The 23,392-nt window shown below is 58.5% G+C and overlaps 1 protein-coding gene across 9 annotated transcripts in view; it reads right to left on the reverse strand.

The window, feature by feature from the left end:
* The window catches only part of CFAP46 (cilia and flagella associated protein 46), a 94,861-nt gene that overhangs the window by 57,276 nt on the left and 14,193 nt on the right, over positions 1-23,392 (reverse strand). For all 9 annotated transcript variants that reach the window (XR_006057636.2, XR_006057637.2, XM_060404870.1 and 6 more), the window contains 13 exons: positions 22,531-22,629; positions 20,699-20,889; positions 13,577-13,805; positions 13,368-13,488; positions 12,637-12,760; positions 12,384-12,514; positions 11,746-11,873; positions 10,764-10,897; positions 9,467-9,679; positions 8,416-8,581; positions 6,846-6,995; positions 5,520-5,627; positions 2,870-3,036 (listed from right to left, as the gene is read on the reverse strand). Coding sequence is in view for 7 of the 9 variants with exons in the window: in XM_060404870.1 (XP_060260853.1) it covers positions 2,870-3,036; positions 5,520-5,627; positions 6,846-6,995; positions 8,416-8,581; positions 9,467-9,679; positions 10,764-10,897; positions 11,746-11,873; positions 12,384-12,514; positions 12,637-12,760; positions 13,368-13,488; positions 13,577-13,805; positions 20,699-20,889; positions 22,531-22,629 (1,961 nt within the window). In the remaining 2 variants the exon portion in view is untranslated. The remainder of the gene's footprint in view (positions 1-2,869; positions 3,037-5,519; positions 5,628-6,845; positions 6,996-8,415; positions 8,582-9,466; positions 9,680-10,763; positions 10,898-11,745; positions 11,874-12,383; positions 12,515-12,636; positions 12,761-13,367; positions 13,489-13,576; positions 13,806-20,698; positions 20,890-22,530; positions 22,630-23,392) is intronic.

Here is a 23,392-nt window from a genome sequence, read left to right on the forward strand (position 1 = left end):
GCATTGCTTTTATTTCCATTTACTATCTCTGTACCTCGGAGTATCCTGTAGACCCTCCAGTGGCGTTCCACCACTCAGCCTCCCAGCTGCGGGTCTTACACACCTGTCCTCTCCCTCTTCCCGCTGCTAAAATGTGCTAGCTGTGCTTTCACTGTATTTTCATGCGGTCAAAATTGGTAGCCCTTACGTTTTATTGGGTAACCATGGATAAATCTTCTTTGACAAAATGCTAGTCCTAACACAGAAATATCAATAAACACTACGATAGCGTCAGCTCAGGCAGCATATTGCTTCCGTGTCTCCTGGCGTTTCCAGTTGCCTCTCCTCCCTTCTTCCTCCTCTGGTCCTGCCCCTACATCCTGGCAGCGGCGCCCGCAGCCAGCAGCACAGCTCGGCAACTTTTCCAGACTGAATCTCTTAGCTGCAGCATCCGACATCTTTCCCTTTTTTGGTTTACTCCTTCATTTTTCCAGAGTGTATCCTCAAGTAACTTTCTAGAAACAGATGTACGGCAAATACGTTTTCTGTTTAAAAGTAACTTTCTTTACTCGGATGCCTGAAGGTCTGGGGGAGTTAGAATCACATGTAGGAATCCACTTCCCCTTAGACCACTCTACTTGCTTTTAGCTTCAAGTGACGGCTCCTGAGAAGGCTGCTGCATTTCTATTTCCTACTTCTTCGCAGACAGCTTCCTTCTAGCAGCTACAGGATATGCTTACGGCCTGACTATCCTGTGATGCACTTGGCCGTGAGCATCTCTTCATTCTTCTCACTGGCCGCGGTGTTGGAGAGTCAGTCGTGAGACTCAGTCCCCTGCGCAGGGCGCTGTCCTGCGCCGCTCTTTTCCTGCTTGCTCTCTCGAGAGCTCTCTCCTCCCTCCTGCTGTGACTCCAGCAGCTGGGTGTTGGATCTCCAGCACAGCCCCACGCAGCCTCGGCTTTTCTGCCATGCTTTCTGTCTGTCCATCTCCACACAGTTTCTGAGAGATCTCCGCACACCTCACCTTCTAGCTCTTCACTGACTTTACTTTCACTTTCAGAAATCACCTTTCTGATTTTCAAGAGCTCTTTAATCCTTTCCCTTTTGCTTCTTATTCCTTTTCCATAATAAGTAAGTGCTAGCTGCTCAGTCGTGCCTGACTCTTTGAGACCCCATGGACTGCAGCCCACCAGGCTCTTCTGTTTGTGAGATTTTCCGGGCAAGGATACTGGAGTGAGTTGCCATTTCCTTCTCCAGGGGCTCTTCCTAACCCAGGGATTGAACCCGGGTCTCCTGCACTGCAGGCAGAATCTTTACCGACTGAGCTACAAGGGACGTCCTTTTACTACATTTTAATTTTCAAATGTTACATCTTCTCAAGATATTGGAAGTTATTTACTTTTATAATGTTCACTCAGATCATCATGTGATCTGTGAAATGAATCACAGAGGCCTCAGACTGAGGCCTGTTGGGGAGGTCCCATGCCCCCCATGCACCTCAGTTACCCCAGACAGGAGGGCCCCCCCGCCCACACGCCCCAGACAGGTGTCTCTACTTACTGTCCAGATGGAGGCAGAAAAAGTGCCTCCTTCCCTCCCACTCTCTGACAGCCCAGCCAGTAGAGACGGCCACAGCCAGCCAAAAGGAAGCCTTCTGCACTTCAGACCCCCAGCTCCTCCAATGAGCCCGGTCACTGCAGGCCCTCCTGACACCCCTCCTCATATGGAAGCAAGCTCCCCTGTTTTCTGGCTTCTCTGCCATCCGCCAGTCTGCGTTTACCTAAGCGCAACTCTTCTGCTGTTCCCTGAAGGAACCTGCCTTTCCTGGGAGATAGGCGGCCCTTATTTTATTATGGCACTCTCATCCAAGCAATTTTCCTTATTTCTTCCTGTTGGTGTTCTCTTTAAAGCTGAAACCTTTTCAAAACTCTGAGAAACCTCAGTTCATGCGTGATGGACGCGGCTTATTTGCTGACGGGCACAGCTCTACAACGGTCGGTGGACACTAGTGTCTGGCGGGGAACCCCAGGAAGACTTCTGAGAAGAACCCCAAGTCCCTGCCTGGTGTCAGATGTCCTGCCGGGCAACCGGGTACTCTGTGTATTACCCCTGCGCCTTCCCTGTCTCCCCGCACTGGGCACCTGGGCACCTGGGCTGGCCACCCCCTCATCTTCCCTGAACCCGTGGCCCCATCTGATGCACCTCACCCTGCAGTAAGGCCAGGGTGCAGCGTCTAGAAATCTTTCACAAGCAAAGACTTGGATCCAGCCCTGCACTACCAGCCTAGCCGCACTGCCACAATGCGTGACTTCCTGACTAGGGGTCCAGGACCTCCTCTTTTAGGAAATAAACTCAGGGAATAAGTTGAAGAGAAGAGCCTCAAGGAAAACAGTCTTCACAGCAGAAATACTCATGATAGCAAAGAAGGGAGACTTGAGTGCCCTGACTACCTATGAGCTGAAGGGAGCTTGGGGCACAGGGCCACAGACGAGGCTTCGAGGGAGCGTCTGGACGGCACAGGGCCTGGAGAGCCGGCTGCTGGCAGCACTCAGGTAGCGAGGAGCCAGGTTGGGGATGGGGGACGTTTTCCTTTCACTGTAATCACCATTTAGTTACTTCTGAATCTACTTGGCCTCCTAAGTCACTGGCTCAAAACCACTTTAAACAAAGCTTCCTCTCTGGAGCCGTGGGTTGAGCTGTGAGACCCTTTCCACATCTCTGCCCCCAGGATGCTGCTGAGCATGGCTTCCCAGGGCCCCCGGATGAGGTGTCGCCCTGGCAGACACGGGGCTGGGAGGGGGTGGGGCAGCTGCGGGGCTTGTCTGGGGGTGCTGAGCCCCGGTGGGGGTGCCTCATCACGGGGGCATGGGTCAGGCCCAGGGTGACTCACGGATTGAAGGTCCGAAGGTACTTGATGCCCATCTGGATGGCCTTCTGTGAGCAGGCCATGGTGGCCTCATGGTCCCGGGCCATGTAGGTGAAGTGGGTCAGCCGCATCAGGGTCTGCAAGTCCACCAGGAGGTCGGACCAGGTGCACTCTGAGGCCATCTTCACCAGCTGCCCGCGTGGAGGAGGGGGTGTCTGTGAGTGGGGGATGTCTCTCCTGCCAGCACGCAGGCTGACCTCCCCTGGGTCCACTGGGCACTTGGTCTTGGCTGAGCCACCCAGGAGGGTGAAGCACTAGCTGCCAACCTCAGCCAAGCCCGGGTGGGCCGGTAGCTCGGGGCCAAGTGCCCCAGGGTCCACACTGCCTTCCTGCTACATGGGCGGCCCTTCCCTGGGCGGAGTGTGGAGAAGCACAGACATAGAGTCCCAAAGAATAGCAAGAAGAGATAAGAAAGCCTTCTTCAGCGATCAAGTCAAAGAAATAGAGGAAAACAACAGAATGGGAAAGACTAGAGATCTCTTCAAGAAAATTAGAGATACCAAGGGAACATTTCATGCAAAGATGGGCTCAATAAAGGACAGAAATGGTCTGGACCTAACGGAAGTAGAAGATATTAAGAAGAGGTGGCAAGAATACACAGAAGAACTGTACAAAAAAGATCTTCACGACCCAGATAATCATGATGATGTGATCACTAATCTAGAGCCAGACATCTTGGAATGTGAAGTCAAGTGGACCTTGGAAAGCATCACTACGAACAAAGCTAGTGGAGGTGATGGAATTCCAGTTGAGCTATTTCAAATCCTGAAAGATGATGCTGTGAAAGTGCTGCACTCAATATGCCAGCAAGTTTGGAAAACTCAGCAATGACCACAGGACTGGAAAAGGTCAGTTTTCATTCCAATTCCAAAGAAAGGCAGTGCAAAAGAATGCTCAAACTACCGCACAATTGCACTCATCTCACATGCTAGTAAAGTAATGCTCAAAATTCTCCAAGCCAGACTTCAGCAATACGTGAATCGTGAACTTCCTGATGTTCAAGCTGGTTTTAGAAAAGGCAGAGGAACCAGAGATCAAATTGCCAACATCCGCTGGATCATGGAAAAAGCAAGAGAGTTCCAGAAAAACATCTATTTCTGCTTTATTGACTATGCCAAAGCCTTTGACTGTGTGGATCACAATAAACTGTGGAAAATTCTGAAAGAGATGGGAATACAGACCACCTGACCTGCCTCTTGAGGAATCTGTATGCAGGTCAGGAAGCAACAGTTAGAACTGGACATGGAACAACAGACTGGTTCCAAATAGGAAAAGGAGTACATCAAGGCTGTATATTGTCACCCTGCTTATTTAACTTCTATGCAGAGTACATCATGAGAAACGCTGGACTGGAAGAAACACAAGCTGGAATCAAGATTGCCAGGAGAAATATCAATAACCTCAGATATGCAGATGACACCACCCATATGGCAGAAAGTGAAGAGGAGCTAAAAGCCTCTTGATGAAAGTGAAAGAGGAGAGTGAAAAAGTTGGCTTAAAGCTCAACATTCAGAAAACGAAGATCATGGCATCTGGTCCCATCACTTCATGGGAAATAGATGGGAAACCGTGGAAACAGTGTCAGACTTTATTTTTTTGAGCTCCACAATCACTGCAGATGGTGACTGCAGCCATGAAATTAAAAGACGCTTACTCCTTGGAAGAAAAGTTATGACCAACCTAGATAGCATATTCAAAAGCAGAGACATTACTTTACCAACTAAGGTCCGTCTAGTCAAGGCTATGGTTTTTCCTGTGGTCATGTATGGATGTGAGAGTTGGACTGTGAAGAAGGCTGAGCGCCGAAGAATTGATGCTTTTGAGCTGTGGTCTTGGAGAAGACTCTTGAGAGTCCCTTGGTCTGCAAGGAGATCCAACCAGTCCATTCTAAAGGAGATCAGCCGTGGGATTTCTTTGGAAGGAATGATGCTAAAGCTGAAGCTCCAGTACTTTGGCCACCTCATGTGAAGAGTTGACTCATTGGAAAAGACTCTGATGCTGGGAGGGATTGGGGGCAGGAGGAGAAGGGGACGACCGAGGATGAGATGGCTGGATGGCATCACCGACTCGATGGTGAGTCTGAGTGAACTCCAGGAGTCGGTGATGGACAGGGAGGCCTGGCGTGCTGCGATTCATGGGGTCGCAAAGAGTCAGACACGACTGAGCGACTGAACTGAACTGAACTGAACTGAACTGAGCCCTCAGGAAACCAGACTCGGAGGCCCTGAGGGAAGCTCGGCGCTGCCGGAGGCGGGTGAGCGCTGTGCTGAGGACGAGGCTGGGGCTCAACAACAGGATTCAAATGAGCGCCCGGAGTCGGGTAGGTTTGTCAGGGCACAACCCCTGGGCATGCCCACCAGACACCTAGTGACACCGACCTGGGCTCGGGGGGGAGGAAAGTGACACCTGGAGGGAGGGGACACCTGTGAGGGGAAGTGACACCTGTGGGGGAGGGGACACCTGTGGGGGAGGGGATGCCTGTGGGGGAGGGGACGCCTGAGGGATATGAGGGGACACCTGTGGGGGAGGGGACGCCTGTGGGGGAGGGGACGCCTGTGGCGGGAGGTGACATCTGTGGGAGGAGGTGACACCTCTAGGGTGGGGGGACGCCTACCTGGGCTAAGGGGGGCACAGTGAAGTCCATGAGGCCCAGCCCGCTGCAGGAGTACATCTCCAGAGCGACAAGAACTCTGGTCATGCAGTTGATGTCCTCGTTGGTGCTCTGATGGGAGGAAGTCACAGAGGCCGTGAGGCCCGGGGCTGGAGAGCCTGGAATGCTTGGGATGTGAGCCCTGTGACACAGCGGCTCTTCAGCGACGATAGGAGCAATTACTGGGAAAGTCTGTCTCCAAGATGCTGTAGTCGCTAAGTTGCGCCAGGCTCTTGTGACCCCGAGCCCACCAGGCTCCTCTGTCCATGGGATGCTCCAGGCCAGAATACTGGAGTGGGTTGCCATTTCCTCCTCCAGGGGATCTTCCCAACCCAGGAACCAAACCAGGTCTCCTGCACTGCAGGCGGATTCCTTACCGACTGAGCTATGAGGGAAGCAAGACTTGGCAATGAGGGAAGCCACAAGGACTTGCGGCTCAGCTGGTAAAGAACCCGCCTGCACTGTGGGAAACCTGGGTTCGGTCTCCAGGTTGGGAAGCTCCCCTGGAGAAGGGAAAGGCTACCTACTCCAGTATTCTGGCCTGGAGAATTCCATCTGCTGTATAGTCCCTGGGGTCGCAAAGAGTCGGATATGACTGAGTGACTTTGCTTTCCCTTCCTTCCTTCCTGTCTCCAAGTTATCTTTTCATGAGAAACGGGAGCAGGCACTGCAGACCCTAAGGTGGTCGGGCAGCTAGCTGACCCAGCCAACTGGCCAGGCGCAGTGGGTGGCCCTGTGCCTGTGGGCCACCCCTTTGAACCGGCTCCAATCCATGCTCGCTCCTGCCGAGCTTAGACGCCCCTCCCTGAGGGCCACACTCTCGCCAGCCTCACTTCCCACCTGAACCAGTGTGTCCTGGTCCAGCTGGGCTGATGGAGCCTCCCGTGGGCTCCATCCGTGTCCCGGCCCGGTCTGCTGGGTCCCCAGCTGCTCCCCACCCCTCACTCCCGTGGTCTTCGGCTCACAGTTCAGGGGCTGCAGGGTCCTGCCAAGGGGGCGCCCCCTCTGGCCTGGAGGCGCCTCCAGATAAGCCAAAGTGAGGTGTCACAGCGGGTGGACAGTGCCCCAGAAGCCCCGTACTCTTGGTGGACAGTTAGAACCATGGCTATCGGCTGGAGGAAGGAGGGGAGGCTGTGGCCAGGCAGCTCGAGAAAGCCTTCTGCCCCATTCCTAGGGGTGGCAGCCACAGCCAGGACGGAGCCTCCGGCTGGGAAGCCTCCCAGCACGGCCCCGCCCCAGCACGGCCCCGCCCCAGCACGGCCCCGCCCCAGCACGGCCCCGCCCCAGCACCTGCTCCTCGGTGCCCAGCCGGGGCCCAATCTGCTGCTGCAGGAGCTGCTTGCCCTTCACCCACGTTGCAATGAGCTGCTGCCGGGCACTCACGGGCACCACCTCCTCGGGCTCCGTCCCATTGGTCAGGTTCAGGGCAAACTCGCAGATCTGAAATGGAGGGGCTGTTGTTCAGGACACCTGAATCCAAACAGGGAACCTGGGCCAAGACCCCATGTGCAAAAACAAGTGGACCTGGCTCTCGGTCCAGCCAGCAAAGTGGTCCACACAGGCCCAGTACTGAGGCGATGAGGCACGGCAGCCGCAGCCACGCCCTCTCGTGCCCTCACCCCGCGGCGAGCCCGGCCCCTGGTGTTGCCATCAGGTCCCCACAGCACCGCTGGTCCCCACGGACTGCGACCCAGTGGCTGATGTTGGCTCTGGGGGCCGCACAGCGAGGACTGCGCCCCCTGCCCCGCCTGCCGTGACCGAGGCCACGGTTCCCTATCTGTCACTGGGGGTGGAACCCCATCACCTGCCACAGGCTTTGCCCCTGCAGCCACCAGGCCGCGCACTCACCATGGGCCCCACTGTGCTCCACGTTTTCTGAGGTTTCATTTTTCCCCTGAAGTGTAACATGAACACCTGTCTTTTGTGAACTGCTCAGGACCCTGCAGCTCAGAAACCCAGGGGGCTGACGGGCCCACCCCTGCTGTTCCTCTGAGCAGCCTGGCTGAGGACACCCACTCCCTGGACTAGCCTGGGAAGACCCCTTCCCATCAGACCCCACAGCGGAGGGCATGGTTGATCCCAGATCCAGTCACCTGCCCTCCGTGGGCACGCTGGCCTGGCTCTTTCTGCCGGAGACCCAGTCATGCCTCGTGCCCTGTGCTCCAGGACAGTCTGGAAGCCATCAGACACCAGCAAGGGCAGCCCAGGCTCACCCCTCCCTGTCTGGTGGGATCCCTGGAGCCTCACAAGTTCTGCCCTCTGCCCGAGCCCTCACCCTCTCCGCCCAGCTCCGCCATCCCTCCCAGACAGTGCAGCCAGCCCGGCTCGCCCGGGCCGAGGAGCCCCCGCAGCCTGACACGGCAGCTCCTTTGTCCTTTCTCCCCGTCCTGTGGACTCGGCCGGGGACTCGCTCCCCTTCATGCTGACGCGGGCGGGCACTCGCTCTCCCTCACGCGGACTCGGGTGAGCTGGTGGTCACTGGGTGCTGATCAGTGCCATCGACACCCATCCTCCTTGGCCGGGATGGCTACCTCAGTCCCCGCCACCGGGAGCTAAAGTCAGGGGATAAGCGCCCCCCGCCCTGGTCGCTGTGGGACCGACGGTGGCCGGGGTCCACATTCTGTGTTCGGTTCTGCAGTGTCCTGCTCTGACCAGCACTGGCCCTGTTCTCCAGCCTCACGTCATATTTTTCTACGGGCTGGGCCATGCAGGGATGTCTCTGATCCTACAGAGTCCTCATTTTCAGAGAAAGCACGGCCCGCCCAGCCCCCTGCCCCCAGCGCCATTTCCGGGCAGTGGAGAAGCCCCAGCCTCACTTCCGCAGCCGCCCTCCCCGCACCGCCCCCCTGCCGGGCTGTACCTCCACGGCGGCCCTGACTTCGGAGGCAGCCTCGGGGTCCAGCGGCGTGTGGAGCGGGTTGGAGCGCGCCTGCTTCCTGGCCTTCTCCGGCACCAGGGCTGGGATCCAGCGGATAATCAGGCCTCGCGCCAGCGCGCTGCACAGCGCCACCAGCAGCAGCGGGTCCCTGCAAGACAAGCACGTCCAGGCCAGGCCGCCCCAGGGGGAGCTGCGGTGGCGCCGTGACGGGCCGGCCACAGGGTGACCTCTGTGCTGCGTGGGCGGGACCCCCGGGGAGTCCGCGGGCCCAGAACCTCCCTGCTTCTCTTTGAAACGTCTCAGTGCCAGAACCGTCAGAACTGGCAAACATGTCTGATCCGCATGAGCACAGACATGGACGACCGCCTGAGAAGGAGAGACACGCCGCTCCCCCCAGCACCCACGGTCCCAGGGACCCTACGGAGTCTGGGGCCCAGAGGAGAGCTGAGGGCACCAGGCAGGCCCCTGCCCCATGGCCCACTCCGGCTGTGTGCTCATGTGGAGACATCTCTGGGTCCGGATCCACTCCAGCCTTCCTACTTCACCATCTGTCCAAAACCTTTAGATCTGAGTGTTTAGGCTAAAAGCCAAACCACCAAAAAAACACAAAGAAGGCTTCAAAAGCTCATTGTGAGGGAAAGCTTTGACATTTGACCTGACTTAATGCTTTTCACATTTCTCCCCTGGATAAAGAAACACAGGCACCCAGGTCAGTCTCCTGTCTCTGTGAGACCCTGGCCTCTGCCAACCTTTCCCAGAATCTGTCTGCTTGGAACAGATTGGGACAGGCTGGGAATCCTCGTGTGGGCATGAGGGCACCCAAGCGATTCCCCCATGCTGCCCTGTGGCTCAGAGAGGGTGCGTGTCCTGCCTGGGGCACACAGCCAGTAAGACAGAAGCCCCATCCCTGCTGGGTGCCGGGATGGCACCTCCCGGCCCTCCCCTGCGGGGACACACGCCTGCCCCCCGGCTCACAGCCTGAAGCCCAGGGTCTCTGGCAGTGGCAGGACAGAGCCTGGGCAGCCTCACGCACCCACTGTGGCCCACGGCCTTCATGATGCCCAGCAGGTGGTACAGGGCGTCCAGGAGCTCCCGCTGCCGCCCGGCCTTGATGAGGTGGTGGTTGTGGTTCAGCACATAGACCACGGCGTTCTGCACGATCCACGGCTCCTGGATCTCCTGCCCGATGTCGGCGGAGCGCAGCCAGCAGTTCATGGCGTACTGCGAGAGGCCCTCTACCCAGCTCCTGTGAGAGGCGTGCGTCAGGCTCTCCGGGAGCCAGACTCTGCCCGAGCCGGCACTTAGACGCCAGCCAGAAGCCGTCCCTGGAGCCAGGGCTCAGCAGGCTGCCCTGTCAGAGGCTGCCCATCATTCTCGCTGAAGGACAGGACCTGCCTGGCTCCCCTGGGCCTCCCATCTCCCTGCCCATCCCTGTCTGAGGCTGGACCCCCGGCCAAGGCCTGCAAGCTGCCCGCCCACCTCTGCACCTGCCTGCCGGTCTCCCTGGCCTCCCCGGCCTCCCAGGGCCCGCGGCCCTGGCCACACACAGGCCGCCCTCCTCGGTCCACGTGGACACGGGACCTGCTCGCCTCAGACCAAGGCTTGGCAGACCTTTATTGTAAAGGGCCAGACAGCAGGTACCCTGGGGTTTGACAGCTACACAGTCCCTTCTCTGTTGTGTCTTTTTTGCTATTGAGATTCACAAACTAAAAAATGTCAAAACCACTGTGGGCTGTACAAAAGCTGTGGGTCAGATGCGGCCTGGCCCTCTTCCAGGCGTGGAGAGCCCAGCCCTAGCCCCAGGCTGTGCTCTGAAACCTCCAGACAAACGCTGTCTGCACAAAGTCGGGGCCCTTCCCTGAGCCCTTCCTGGGCAGCGGGCACGCAGGGCCCCACAGTGGACACGTATGGGGGCCCAGCCAGTGGGCAGCCAGCGGGCAGCTAGGGCCTCGGCTCCCGTGACGGCCCCAGGGACGGCCACTCTCTGCCACGTTCCCTTTACACTTCACGCCAGGTGAAAACAGCAACACGCCGTTACTACGACAGCACCTCGCTCTCCTGATTGAACGGCACTTGCCTCTCACATGGACGAGGCTTCTGCGGGTCTCCTGAGGACCCTCATCCCGATCACAGACTTCCCGGGACTCCTTCCCCCGTGACCACCGCCCCGCTCACACCCCGTTTCCACTAGTAACAGGGAAGACTGGCCACACGGGCGCCGGTGTGAGCCAGGAGACACGCCGGGCAGCGGCCCCTGCCTCACAGCGCTGAGCTCAGCCCAGCCCCTGCCTTGCACCCCCAGCCCCGCGGGGAGCGCCCCCAGCCCCCACCGGTACATGATCCACTCGGCGTTGTCCTCCGGACACTCGGGTATGTAGCCCGTCGGGTGCTGGCTCACGTCCTCGGGGGGCGTGGGCTGGTCGTTCAGCTGCACACCTTCCGACTGCAGCAGGTGGACGGTGGCCTGCGGAGGCCGGTGGTCCCTGAGCAGGGGCCGGCACGGTGCCCGCAGGCCTTCCCAACCCTGGGCCCTCCCTGCCCCAGGTGATGTCTCCTCCCCCCACACCTGCGTCTCAGAGATGCAGCCCCAGGACAAATGTGCCCCCCACGCTGCAGGGGCCACCGAGTCCCAGCCTGTCCTCTGCGGCCACGCACGAACGCCCCGGAGGTGGCCGAGGCCACTGGGCAGGGTGACGGGGCTGAGGATGGGGGTGGGTGCCTTGCCTGGCGCCCCGGGCCCGCTCACCTGCCCCCACTCGCAGCACCGGCCCGGCCCTCAGGAGGTGCCCGGCAGACCCTCACTGAACAAGCCCAGGAGTGTTGTGTCTGGGTTATGCCGGGTTGCTCCCTCGACCCCCAAAACAAACCACCCCAAGCGGCCTCACCGCTGTGTGACCTGCAGGTCCCCGCTCCGCTCCACCACCCGGCTGGCCTGGGGTCTCTGCATGCTCACGGAGGGGGCTGGGCTCGCTGTGCGGGCAGGGCCCCAGCAGCCTCAGCAGCCTCCGAGACGACATCAGAAGCCAGGTTTCTCTTTCACACCTGGCTCAAAGTGCTACTGAAGCTACTCGCGGGCCAGGACAGAACCAGGTCCAGTACCAACCAGCCCCTGGGACCCACATCACTGGGGACTCACAGTTCAGACACTCCTTCAAAGTACAATTAACATCAACACTCCTCACAACACATTTTGACATATTTTTCTTCCAGAAAACCTCCCAAGAATGCAGGAAAACTTTCGTAAGCAACAGGCCACTTGGGGAGCAGGGCTGGATGCTGAGGGTCATGTCTGTGCACATACGGGGGACGCACCTCGGCGCTGATGAAGCCCACCTCCGCGAACTTGCGCAGCAGGGTGGGGGACACCTGCTTCTGCAGGGTGGCTTCGGAGTGGCCCCAGGAGTCCTGCCCCAGGCCGTCCCAGCCCTTCTTCCTCTTGCCTGCAACACCAGAGCGCTGCCCGTCAGAGCCTGAAGTGCTTCTCAGGGATGGCACGGTCCCCAGGAAGGGGGGCAGGGTGAGGAGTGGCTTCTCTGGGAGGCTGACCTCCCAGGTGCAGGGCCCTGGGGGCGGCGAGGGCTCCCCAGCCAGCTTGGCCGCAGCGAACCTCCAGCTGGTTCCCCGACAGACAGCTCAGCTCTTGGCTTCGTGTGTGCTGTTCTGCCCCTCAAGAAGCCCCATCGCTCCGGCAACACCCACGTCTCCGCCCCCTGGGACCCCTGGCATGCCCCCATGTCCTCACCATCCCCAAGACCACCGCTTCCAGAGACCAGCAGGCTGGACTCCACCGGACCCAGGGCTCAGGGTGGAGAGCCACGCCCGCCCAGCCTCTGCCTGCAGGCTCCGGCCCCATGACCCCTCCCTGAGCTCTGGTGGACCCCACAGTGACCCCCCAGTGCCTGGGAAGAGCCCGCCAGCACAGGTGCCCGTACGTGGCTGGAGGGACCCACCTCGCTTGGACTTGGCCAGCTTCTTCACCTTGACGCTGTCGTACAGGAGGCAGAAGCGGCTGGCGGCCCGGCACACGTCCCACACGCTCTGCTTCCTGGCCACCTTGGCCAGCTCTGCCCAGATGTGTATCCTGCACAGGTGAGCGGCCACACCGCGCTCGGGGAGCCGGCCAGGGGCCCCCCGGGCGGGGAAGGAGGGCGGGCCAGCGCCTCGCCCCCAGCCCCGAGGCCCTGCACCCCCCAGGCTGCTCACCGCTCCTTGTCGTTCTGGCCCCCCAGGCGCCGCAGGTGGCCCACGGCCTTGTCCACGCTGAGTGTGTGGTGCCGTGCCTTGGCAAACAGGTAAGTGAAGCGGCCCCGGGTTTTCCCGATGGAAACTGCAGGGGCCAGCAGGACGGGCTGCTGACACGGCAGGCCGGGGAACGCTCCCGAAACCAGCCCGCGCGGGACTAGGGACAGGCTGGGGCGGAGCCTCCCATGGGCGATTTTTGATCTTTTCATGAAAGTTAGGTCTCCCTAAATGTGCCTTGTCCGGGAAGGGATTCCAGGCACCAAGGGCAGCTGGTGGGCAGAATGACTGCCATCTGTAGCCACCGGGCTGGCCCCCAACGCCCGCCACCCATGCCCAGGTCCTCAGGAGCTGGCTGGTGCAGGCCCTGCTGAAGCCCCTTGCCCGTCAGCCCGCTTCTCCTGCCCGAGCCCTCGCTGGGTGCATTGCACCCAGCCCTGTGTGTCTGGGGCGCCCACCCTTCAGGGCCCGAGGCCCTCACACCTGGCAGGACACGAAGGAAACAGGTGGCACTGCCTCCCACTGGGCGGGGCTGCAGGCCCAGGAGAGAGGCTCCCCCGCGCCCCTCCGCGAGTCGGGGCAGGCGGCTGCACACAGGCAAAGAGGCCTGTGTAGGCGGAGGTCCAGGTGGGCAGGCGCAGATTCCCATGGGCCGGGGGCTGCCCCGGGCGCTCCCACTGAGAGCACCCGCGCACCTTTGGCCTCGTTCTCACTGTCGAGCACGATCTGGAAGGTGTCGGGGGCCAGAGCCAGCCCCGCATTCACCAGCAGTGCCCGCTTCTTGCGCACGCTGTCCTTGGGCATCGCTTTCTTCGCCTGCAGAGGGGTGCCGGCGTGGTGAGCGGCTCCCGCCCGCCCCCCGGGAACTGCCAGCCGCCCGCCCCGGGAGCTGCGCCCACGGCACCTGCTCGATGGCCGTGGTGGCCCTGTCCTCGTCGCGCACGGGCGCCTGGTACAGCGTGGTGCACAGCTGCAGGCGGTTGAGGGCCCTCCTGATCTTGTCCTGGTAGACGCCCAGGCCGTCCAGCAGCGCGGCCTTCCTCAGGTGCTCCATGGCGGGCTCCAGCCGGTCCGCGTCCTCCTCAATGTGCGCCAGCTCCACGTGCACCTGGCAGCGGAGCTGTGCCGCGAGGCTGCGGGCGGACGGCGTCATGGCAGGCGGGGCCGCGGGCCTCCCCGCACCCGCTTGCTGGCCCTGCTTGCCGCCTGCCTTGCTGCCAGGACCCACATGAGGGACGAAGAGGAGGGCCCTGCGGACCCCAGGAGGTCTCAGAGACCACTGGTGCGCCGTGAGGCTGGGGGCAGAAGGCGTCATGGCGGGCGGCACCGTGGGCACTGGCAGTGGCACCAGCAAGTGAGCTAGTGCAGCCCGAGGCCAAGGCTGTATGCTGTCACCCTGCTTGTTTAACTTCTATGCAGAGCACATCATGAGAAACGCTGGGCTGGAGGAAGCACACGCTGGAATCAAGATTGCTGGGAGAAATATCAATAACCTCAGATATGCAGATGACACCACTCCCATGGCAGAAAGTGAAGAGGAACTAAAGAGCCTCTTGATGGAAGTGAAAGAGAGTGAAAATGTTGGCTTAAAACTCAACATTCGGAAAACAAAGATCATGGCATCTGGTCCCATCACTTCATGGCAAATAGATGGGGAAACAGTAAAACAGTGTCAGACTTTATTTTGGGAGCTTCAAAATCACTGCAGATGGTGATTGCAGCCATGAAATTAAAAGACACTTACTCCTTGGAAGGAAAGTTATGACCAACCTAGACAGCATGTTAAAAAGCAGAGACATTACTCTGCCAACGAATGTCCATCTAGTCAAAACTATGGTTTTTCTAGTAGTCATCTACGGATGTGAGAGTTGGACTGTAAAGAAAGCTGAGTGCTGAAGAATTGATGCTTTTGAACTGTGGTATTGGAGAAGACTCTTAAGAGTTCCTTGGACTGCAAGGAGATCCAACCAGTCTATCCTAAAGGAGATCAGCCCTGGGTGTTCATTGGAAGGGTTGATGCTGAAGCTGAAACTCTAATACTTTGGCCACCTGATGAGAAAAACTGACTCATTGGAAAAGACCCTGATGCTGGGAAAGATTGAAGGCAGGAGGAGAAGGGGCCAACAGAGGATGAGATGGTTGGATGGCATCACCGACTCAATGGACATGAGTTTGAGCAAGCTCCAGGAACTGGTGATGGACAGGGAAGCCTGGCGTGCTGCAGTCCATGAGGTCGCAAAGAGTCAGACTCGACTGAGCGACTGAACTGAACTGAGACCCAGGCTTTGCCTTGGAGGGCGGGCCCTCTCTGCTCTGCTCTGAGTCTCTCCATCTCATCTGCTGTGGCACACACATCCCGGCTCAGAACAGGTCTGAGGGCTGCGGGCTGTGGGCCCTGCCTGGCCTCTGTCCTGCTGTGCCCCTGCTGGAGCCGCCCGTGTCTAAAACAATAACCACAGCCTCCCCGAAGCCTTTGCATCAACAGCACCTGCAGCCCCCGGCACAGCCTGTGTCCTGCGCAGGAGCGTCAACAAGGCCAATAACTCGGATCTAGTTACAGTTCGATGGGACCCACGTGCCGACCCTCCTCCAAAACGAGGTGAGAGCATCACAGGCTAGGCCTGTAGCCTTGGGGACGAGGAGGCAGAGGTCAGGGCACCTGGGAGTCGTGGGCAGGATAGGGCGTCCGGTTGAGGCCAAGGGTGAGCTCTGAGCCCCCGTCAGGGAACTGGGTCCATAGTCTCTGCCTGGAAGCCTGGATGGTAGCCAGTGACAGGTCCCTTCCCTCTGGGGCAGGGAGAGAGGAGGCCTGCAGAAGGGAGCTGGCCCAGGGCCACGGGGTGTGCTCAGGGCGCCTGACCCTGAATCCACAATGTGAGACTCGTCCCTGGCTGAACCACCGGAAGAGCCAGCCGAGGCAAGCCGACTGAGAGTCCCCTGGACGGCAAGGAGATCAAGCCAGTCGGTCCTAAAGGAAACCAGCTCTGATGTTCACTGGAAGGACTGATGCTGAAGCTCCAGTACTTTGACCAGCTGATGTGAAGAGCCCACTTATTGGAAAAGACCCTGACGCTGGGGAAGACTGAGAACAGGAGGAGAGGGGGACGACACAGGATGAGATGGTTGGATGGCATCACCGACTCAATGGACATTGAGTTTGGGCAAGCTGCGGGAGATGCTGAAGGACAGGGAGGCCTGGCGTGCTGCGGTCCACGGGGCCACAAGGAATCTGACAAGACAGTGCCTCAACACCAACACAGCAGGACAGTCCTTCCAGGAACACACTAGCTGACCACTGGCTCAAGGAGGCCGCGGGGATGAGGGCAACCAAACAGCAGACTCAGACGCGAGAACCCGGGCCTGCCAAAATGGGACGGACGGGGTCAGACGAAGAGGACTCGGAAGGAGTAGTTTTCAGAGTCACGCTGCTTCCAGCGGTGATCGGGTCTCTGCCACGCATAAAGCTGGACCCAACAGCCCCAGGTCTGGGCAGCGCAAGCCTGGGGCCCTGGACCAGGAAGTTCAGGAAGGAGCCCATGCTTGCAGCCTCCAGAGACAGTGTCCTGAGGCACGGCGGGCAGAATGCGGCCCAGAGCCAGGGCAGAGTGGACCCATGGAGCTGGGGCAGAGGAGTCCAGAGGGGGGCCTCTGCTCGGGGCTGGAGAAGTGGAACTGGACCCGGAACCGGACCAGCCGCTGCTGGCCTGCCCGCCAGAGAGGAGAGAGCTGGGTGTTGCTCTCTCACCTGACGTCAGCCGAGACTGCACGGGGCTTCTCCCCAGCAGTGCAGGCCCGGGGAGAGCGCTCTTGACCCACCCAAAGAGAACGTACCGTCAGAGCCCGCAGAGAACACGGTGCAGGCTGGGAGACACCATGACCTTCCAGAGACACAGCCGAGGAAACACGAGCCACCTCTCAGCCAGTAACTGGAGTGCCCACGAAAGCAAGCAAAAATCATCACTTTCCTAAAAAGATCACAGAGTCCACAGAGTCCACAGTGCAGCAACCACAACGTTCAGAACACAATAAAGCACCACAGGATGTGCCAGGAAACAGGAAAAGGTGACCCACCGTCAGGATGCAAGATGGGCCAGATGCTGGGTTTAGCAGTGAATCCTTAATGCAGACATTATAATACAAAGATTAAAATGTACAAAAAGCTGAAGGAAAACATTGCTAACGAGAGAACAGATGGGGAATTTCAGTAGAGAATAAAGGAAACAGTACAGCAAAAAGTCTGTAATAACTGAAATGAAAAAACTCTTGCTTGAGCCTACCAGCAGACTGGAGAGCAGGAAAAGTGTCAGTGAACCTGAAGTCTGAGCAATAGAGATTATCCCACCAGAAGAATGCACTGAAGCAGATGTTCTGAAAAATGGACAGAGCCAAGACTTTCCAGGCAGTCCAGTGGCTAAGACGTCACCTTCCAAAGTGGGAGCTGTGGTTTGATCCCTGGTTGAGGAGCTAAGAATCCAAGAAGGCTGACAGCGGAAAAGCCACAGCGTAAAAGAGAAACAAAACTGTGACGAAGTCAAAAGGCCTCTAAAAATGGTCCACACGAAAAAAGTCTCAGAAGAAAATGAATAGAGCCTTAGAAACCAGTTAAGACAGTATTCAATGTTGTAACTCATACTCCCCCAAAAGAGCAAGAATGAGGCAGAGGTATACTTAAAAAATAATAGCCAGTAATTTCCCAAATTTGATGAAAATATCATCTTACATATTTTAGTATATCCTCAAACCCCAAGAAAGACTTTTTTTTTTAAGTCTCTAAGGAATCAGTTCCATTCAGTCACTCAGTCGTGTCTGACTCCTTGCGACTGACTCATGGACTGCAGCACGCCAGGCCTCCCTGTCCATCACCAACTCCCGGAGCTGGCTCAAATTCATGTCCATCAAGTCAGTGATACCATCCCACCATCTCATCCTCTGTGGTCCCCTTCTCCTCCCGCCTTCAATCTTTCCCAGCATCAGGGTCTTTTCAAATGAATCAGTTTTTCGCATCAGGTGGCCAAAGTGTTGGAGTTTCAGCTTCAGCATCAGTCCTTCCAATGAATATTCAGGACTGATTTCCTTCAAAATGGACTGGTGGGATCTCCTTGCAGTCCAAGGGACTCTCAAGAGTCTTCTCCAACACCACAGTTCAAAAGCATCGGTTCTTCGGCTCAGCCTTCTCCACAGTCCAGCTCTCACATCCACACGTGCTGCCGCCGCCGCCGAGTCACTTCAGTCGTGCCCAGCTCTCTGTGCGACCCCATAGATGGCAGCCCACCAGGCTCCTCCACCCATGGGATTTTCCAGGGAGGAGTACTGGAGTGGGTTGCCATTGCCTTCTCCGCATCCATACATGACCACTGGAAAGACCGTAGCTTTGACTAGACAGACCTTTGTCAGCAAAGTAATATGCAGAATGCAGGAAGCAAAAACTAAGAGATACAAATCTGAGAACAGAAGGGGGGAGACACCTAACATACAGGAGAACCAGGCTTAAAATAACTCCTGGGTTCTTATCAGAAACCATGAAGCCCAGAAGAAAATAAAACGACCTCTTCCAAGCATTTAAAGAGAAAAAGTCTGCAAGCCCAGAACCCAGCAACTGGTGAAAATAACCTTCAGAGGTGATGCTCAGGGAAAGCCAGTTTCAGACCAACAAAAGCCAAGAGAATTCCTCACCAGCTACGCGCTACACGCAGAAATAAAGGAAGTTGCTTGGGCTGAAATGCCCGCAGGCAGAAACCTGGATCTGAGCGTGAGCAGGAAGGGAGAGCCTGCGGGATCGCAGAGGAAGCGGCAAGCTTACGAGAAGGTTGTTTTTTCTGTAATTTTCTTTAAAAACAACAACGCCAGCTGCTAAGAGCAATACAGCACCGTAAAAGACAAGACAGCAGCCACACAGCGGGGCGGCCGAGGGCAGGCCGAGGGGCTTCCCCTGCCGCGCGGGAAGCGCTGACCCCCCACGGACCCGGCTAAGGGGGACGCGCGCCGCTAGCCCTCCAGCGTCGCCCTCCCGCCCAGGGGTCTGGGGACAAACAAGCCGACCAAAGAAGCAAACACAGCGGCAGAAACTCAGGGAGCCTCAGAGGAGGCGGGAGACAGCAGCAGAGCACGGGGGCAGGCGGACACAAACGATGGGGCTGGAGACAAGTTGGAAGCTACACTGAACCCAAAGCTCAGCTACAACCCAGCTACAAGGCAGAGACCACCGAACTCGACTTCAGAAGAAGCCCGAGCTACACGCCATTGACAGGAGTGTTAAGAGCTGTGTTCCACACTTTAAGTCGAAAGGTCCACAGCATGAGAGTCCAAAGGATGGAAAGAGAAACACCTCAGATGGGCCCAGATAGTCTCACTGGATTCTGCCCACCATTTAAGGAAGAAAACACCAATATTGTACAAACCCCTTCAGAAAGCAAAGCAGAAAGAATCCTTCCCCCCTTCCCAAATTCATTTAATGAAGTCAGCATGGCAAAGGCGTTACAAAACAGGAAAATCACAGGCCAACATCCTCATGCATAGACAGGCAAAAACCCTTAAGCACCCTAAAGGAACATCAGACCTGGCAATAGAAAAAAGCACGTTTGTCGAGACCAGGAGGAGAAGGCAAGGTTGGTTCACTACTCAAAACCCAGTCACCATAATCCACCACATTAAAGAACAAAAGAGAAAAGTCAGAGCCCCTCTCAATAGCTAGAGAAGCGATCAGCGGCACTCCACACCCGTCCCTGGCTAAGAGACAGCACAGCAAGTGGCCATTCACGATGTGTTCCTTCTGTCCTAGGCAATCATATCGCAATAAAGTTAATCAGAAAAAGAACTGTCAGAGGGAAAAAAGGAGGGCAACTAGACGTTATTTAAAACAAACAAACAAATATAAAATAAAAAGATATTTTTGGAAGAAGACGTCATTAAAATTTAATAATACACGCTAAAGAGGAAGAAAAATTAGAGAATTTGCAAAATAAAGGAGAATTAACGGGCTGCGTGAAATCCTCAGGATTTGGTGTGAGTCCCTTGAGGGGGTGGGGCTGCGAACGCGGAAGTGACGCAGGGAGACCGGGAGCCTGGGCTAGGAGCTGTCATACAGCCCCGTGGGATTCCATAAGGAGAAACTATTTTTAAATGAGGAAAAATTCCAGATTTGAAGAGATGTAACTCTTCACAGACGAGATCCCCAAGTGCCTGCAGGAAATGAATGGTGCTGGTACTGAGGGCCACCGGCCCCAACCTCGCCAGACCACAGGCTGCTGATCAGGTCCCTGGCTCCCCTGCTGGGAACCCTGCTCCAAGGGAGGGCTCACGATGGCGACGAAATTCACCCCTGATTAATCTCAGGGCTTCCCTGGTGCTTCCACCTGCAATGCGGGAGACCTGAGTTCGATCCCTGGAGAGAAGATCCCCTGGAGGAGGGGATAGCAACCCACTCCAGTGTTCTTGCCTGGAGAATCCCCACGGACAGTGGAGCCTGGCAGGCTGCAGTCCACGGGGTCGCACAGAGTCGGACACGACTGAGCAACTCCGCACACAGCAGTTAATCTCCGAAGCAGACGGGGGCGGGGCAGCCCCCCACGGCCCCTCCCTGCGGCTGGACGCCCTCCCAGGTGGCCCTCCACACCTCTCCCCTGCCGAGTCCCCATCTCGCGGCCCGTGTCCGCCAGGGGCCGTCCTGCAGCACAGCTGCCCCCGGGAGCCCCCGCCCGGGGCAGGGGAGGAGAAACGCCAAGGCCCTCCCTGCTCGCCCCTCCCACCCCTCCCCTCCCGCGCCTGCGCCCACAGCCCCTGTGCCCTCCGCCGACGCCCGCCCCGCAGCCCAGCCCTTTCCCCTCGGCCCCTCTGGAGCTCAGGTGGGCGCCACCTGGGTGTCCCTGTCTGCCCCGCCGGGCCCTGCCCCTGAGCCCAGGGCACCTCCCCCACGGCCTGCGGCCTCTCGAGCCGCCACCTTTGGGGGACGCCGTGGGCCCCTGCCCTCTTTCTGGGCAGATGAGTTGGGTTTCACCCCTGCCGCGGGCCTCTGCTCCCCCGCCCCCACCTGTCCGCCTTCTCCAGGGCGTCTGCGATGCTGGTCAGCGGCTTCCGCAGGTGGTGGCGCAAGTTGTACTGCAGCAGCGGGAGGCACGCGTTCCACTGGGTGGCGCACACCGTGTGGACGAGCCGGGGCTCGCCCAGGCGCACGGCCCGCTGCAGCGTGACGTCCAGTCTCCGCACCACGTCCAGCTGGGCCTGCACGCAGCACAGCGGCCCGGTGAGGCGGGCTGGCCCGGGCAGCCTCAGCCCACCCCCGAGCCCCGGATGGCGCAGGCGGGCCGGGCCCCCGGCCTGAGTCTGCCGGGTGGAAGTTGCCTACGTGATCTCTCGGAGAAGGCCCTGCCCCCCGCACAGGCACTGCGTGCTGCGAGCCCCGTCTGCTCTGCGAGCCCCTCTGGGCGAGGCTGCTTGCCTCCCAGTCCCGTGTATTCACAGAGCCCGTGGCCCTGCCCAGCAGACAGGGGCCGGCGGGCCTCAGCCTGTGCAACGGCCTCAGCAGGCCTCCCTCAGTGCCCGCCGGGGCTGCGGGCTCCTGCACTCAGCCATGTCTGGGGGCCTGGCTTCTGGCTCCAGGGGGCCTGCCCTGTGCTGCTCCCAGGTCACGGGGTTTAGAGCAGGCATTGGGTTCAGACCGCGGGCTTCCTGGCTGCAAAGACGTGTCCATCAAAGCCTCGTGAACCTGTCGGTGCCCCTGAAGAGCCCTCGGCCAGCAGAGGCAGAAGACAGCCCTGCAGTCCCACAGCACCATCTGCCGGCACCCGCAGGCAGCCAGCAGCCAGCCTCGACCTCCCTCGAGAAGGGCAGCGCCGGTGGGGACAGCCCAGGTCCCGAGAGAGAGCACGTGAACAGGCCCGGAGCCCCCGCTGGGCTGCTCCTCCACTGGCAGAGCTCCTCCCGGGCCGGGCCGGGTGGGGCCGGGGCAGGGCTCAAGGGAGCCGGTCCAGGGAGTGGGCCCCAGGGCCCCAGAGCAACGCCAGCCGCCTCATCCTGTTGCAATGCATTTTGGTCCCTTTCTATCAGACACAGCGATCGCTGGGTTCCTTCTCTGCGGCGGCGGCCGGACCACACCCCACTGCACTGGGCAGGCAGGTTGCGGAGCTCACGCTGTCACTTTGCCATCGCGCTCACCAGCGCCCTGCCTCACAACCCCCAGTGGAACATTCTAGACAAGCCCACGGTCTCCAAGGTGGGCACCAAGGGGGCAACGCTCACCAGGGTCCTCTGAACCTGCTGCTGCCAGGCCTCGGGGCCCCCTCTTCTCCTCCCTTCCCACCTTCCTGCCACCCTCCCAGGGGTCTCCCCTTACCCACCGCAGGGGGCCCCACCTCCCCATGCCTGAGATGACCTCACCACTTCCCCGGAGCCCCTCAGGCCCTGCGCTAGGGCAGGGGCATGCCCGTTTGCCTGGACCTGAGTCAGGCTGGCAGAAGCCCTCGGGGGACTCGGTGTTCACCAAGGGCATGTGTTCTCAGCGTGCTGGGGGCGGGCTGCTCCACACAGGCCACACGAGGGCCTGGCTGGAGGCCCATCTCATCCCAGCCCCCAGCCCCAGCCCCGAGAACAGGCTGTGTGAGCCCACAGGCCCGCCAGACAGGGTGGGCCCAGCAGCTGCGGGGCCGGGGCCAGGCAGGAGGGTGCCAGCCGGCCTCGGCAGGGAGGGGCCGCGCAGCCCCCAGACTTCCTCCCAGAGAGGCTGCGCTCACAGGGGAGACAGCACGGGAGGCTGGCCCGTGCCCATCAGGGCCCCTCCTCAAACCTGGTGCCAAGTCCACGCACAAGGTCCAGGGACCTGCACAAGGGCTCAGCGTCTGCTCCAGCTCCTGGTCCACAACTTACCTCCACAGCCTCTCGAGTGTAGGTTTTAATTTTATTTTCCAGTCTTACAGCCTCCAGTTCATACTCCAGGCACTCAACTTCAATCAGCCTCGCAGGGTCCTGTGGGCACAGTAGTTGTTGTGTAGACGGAGAGTTTTAATGAAAGCAATCACATTCACTAATGTCAGAAAACATTTCAAAATACAATTCACGGACTTGGTAGAAATTCAACAAAAAAAATTAGGTAATATAAATACATACATATATATATATATGAAAAAACTTAAAATGTTTCCAAAAGATGCAAAGATTTAAATGAGAAAGCTAGAAAAAAGTTTTTTGTTTTTACTTTTCACAGTTAATTTCATTGGACATAGAACTTTTAAATAACTACACCAACTTCAGACCAATGCTCTGTTATGAAATCTGGACAACAATTCCTTTCACTTAACCCCCACTGGGGTCAGGACAGGGGTCATGCTGCAGAAGGCGGGGCAGCATGGGCCTGGGGTTTCCTGGGTGGGTGGGCAGACAGGTACACAAAGCTGCTAACCTCTTTCCAAAGGGGTCCATTTCCCACCCCTCCCCGGCCCATGTGGGCTGGTCAGCCTCCGGGTGAGCCACCTACCGGGTGAGCGGTTGTGAGGTAACAGGTCACAGGGATTCCTCTTGTTTTTCCCTCTGTTTGTTTTTTCTCCCCACCCCCCGAAGTTTCATCATTTGAGCTCTCACATTTTTGGTTTAGGGCGCATGTTGAGTTGACTCCTGTCCATGGGACGAAGGGCGGCCGGTGCTCACCCTCCCTCCCCTGTCCGGCGCTGTTTTCTGGACGAGATGCTTTGTCTCCAGCAGAAGCCTCTGCACCTGGTCCAGGCTGAGGCCC

The sequence above is a fragment of the Ovis aries genome, chromosome 22, assembly GCF_016772045.2.
Source record: "Ovis aries strain OAR_USU_Benz2616 breed Rambouillet chromosome 22, ARS-UI_Ramb_v3.0, whole genome shotgun sequence".
Classification (NCBI taxonomy): Eukaryota; Metazoa; Chordata; class Mammalia; order Artiodactyla; family Bovidae; genus Ovis; species Ovis aries.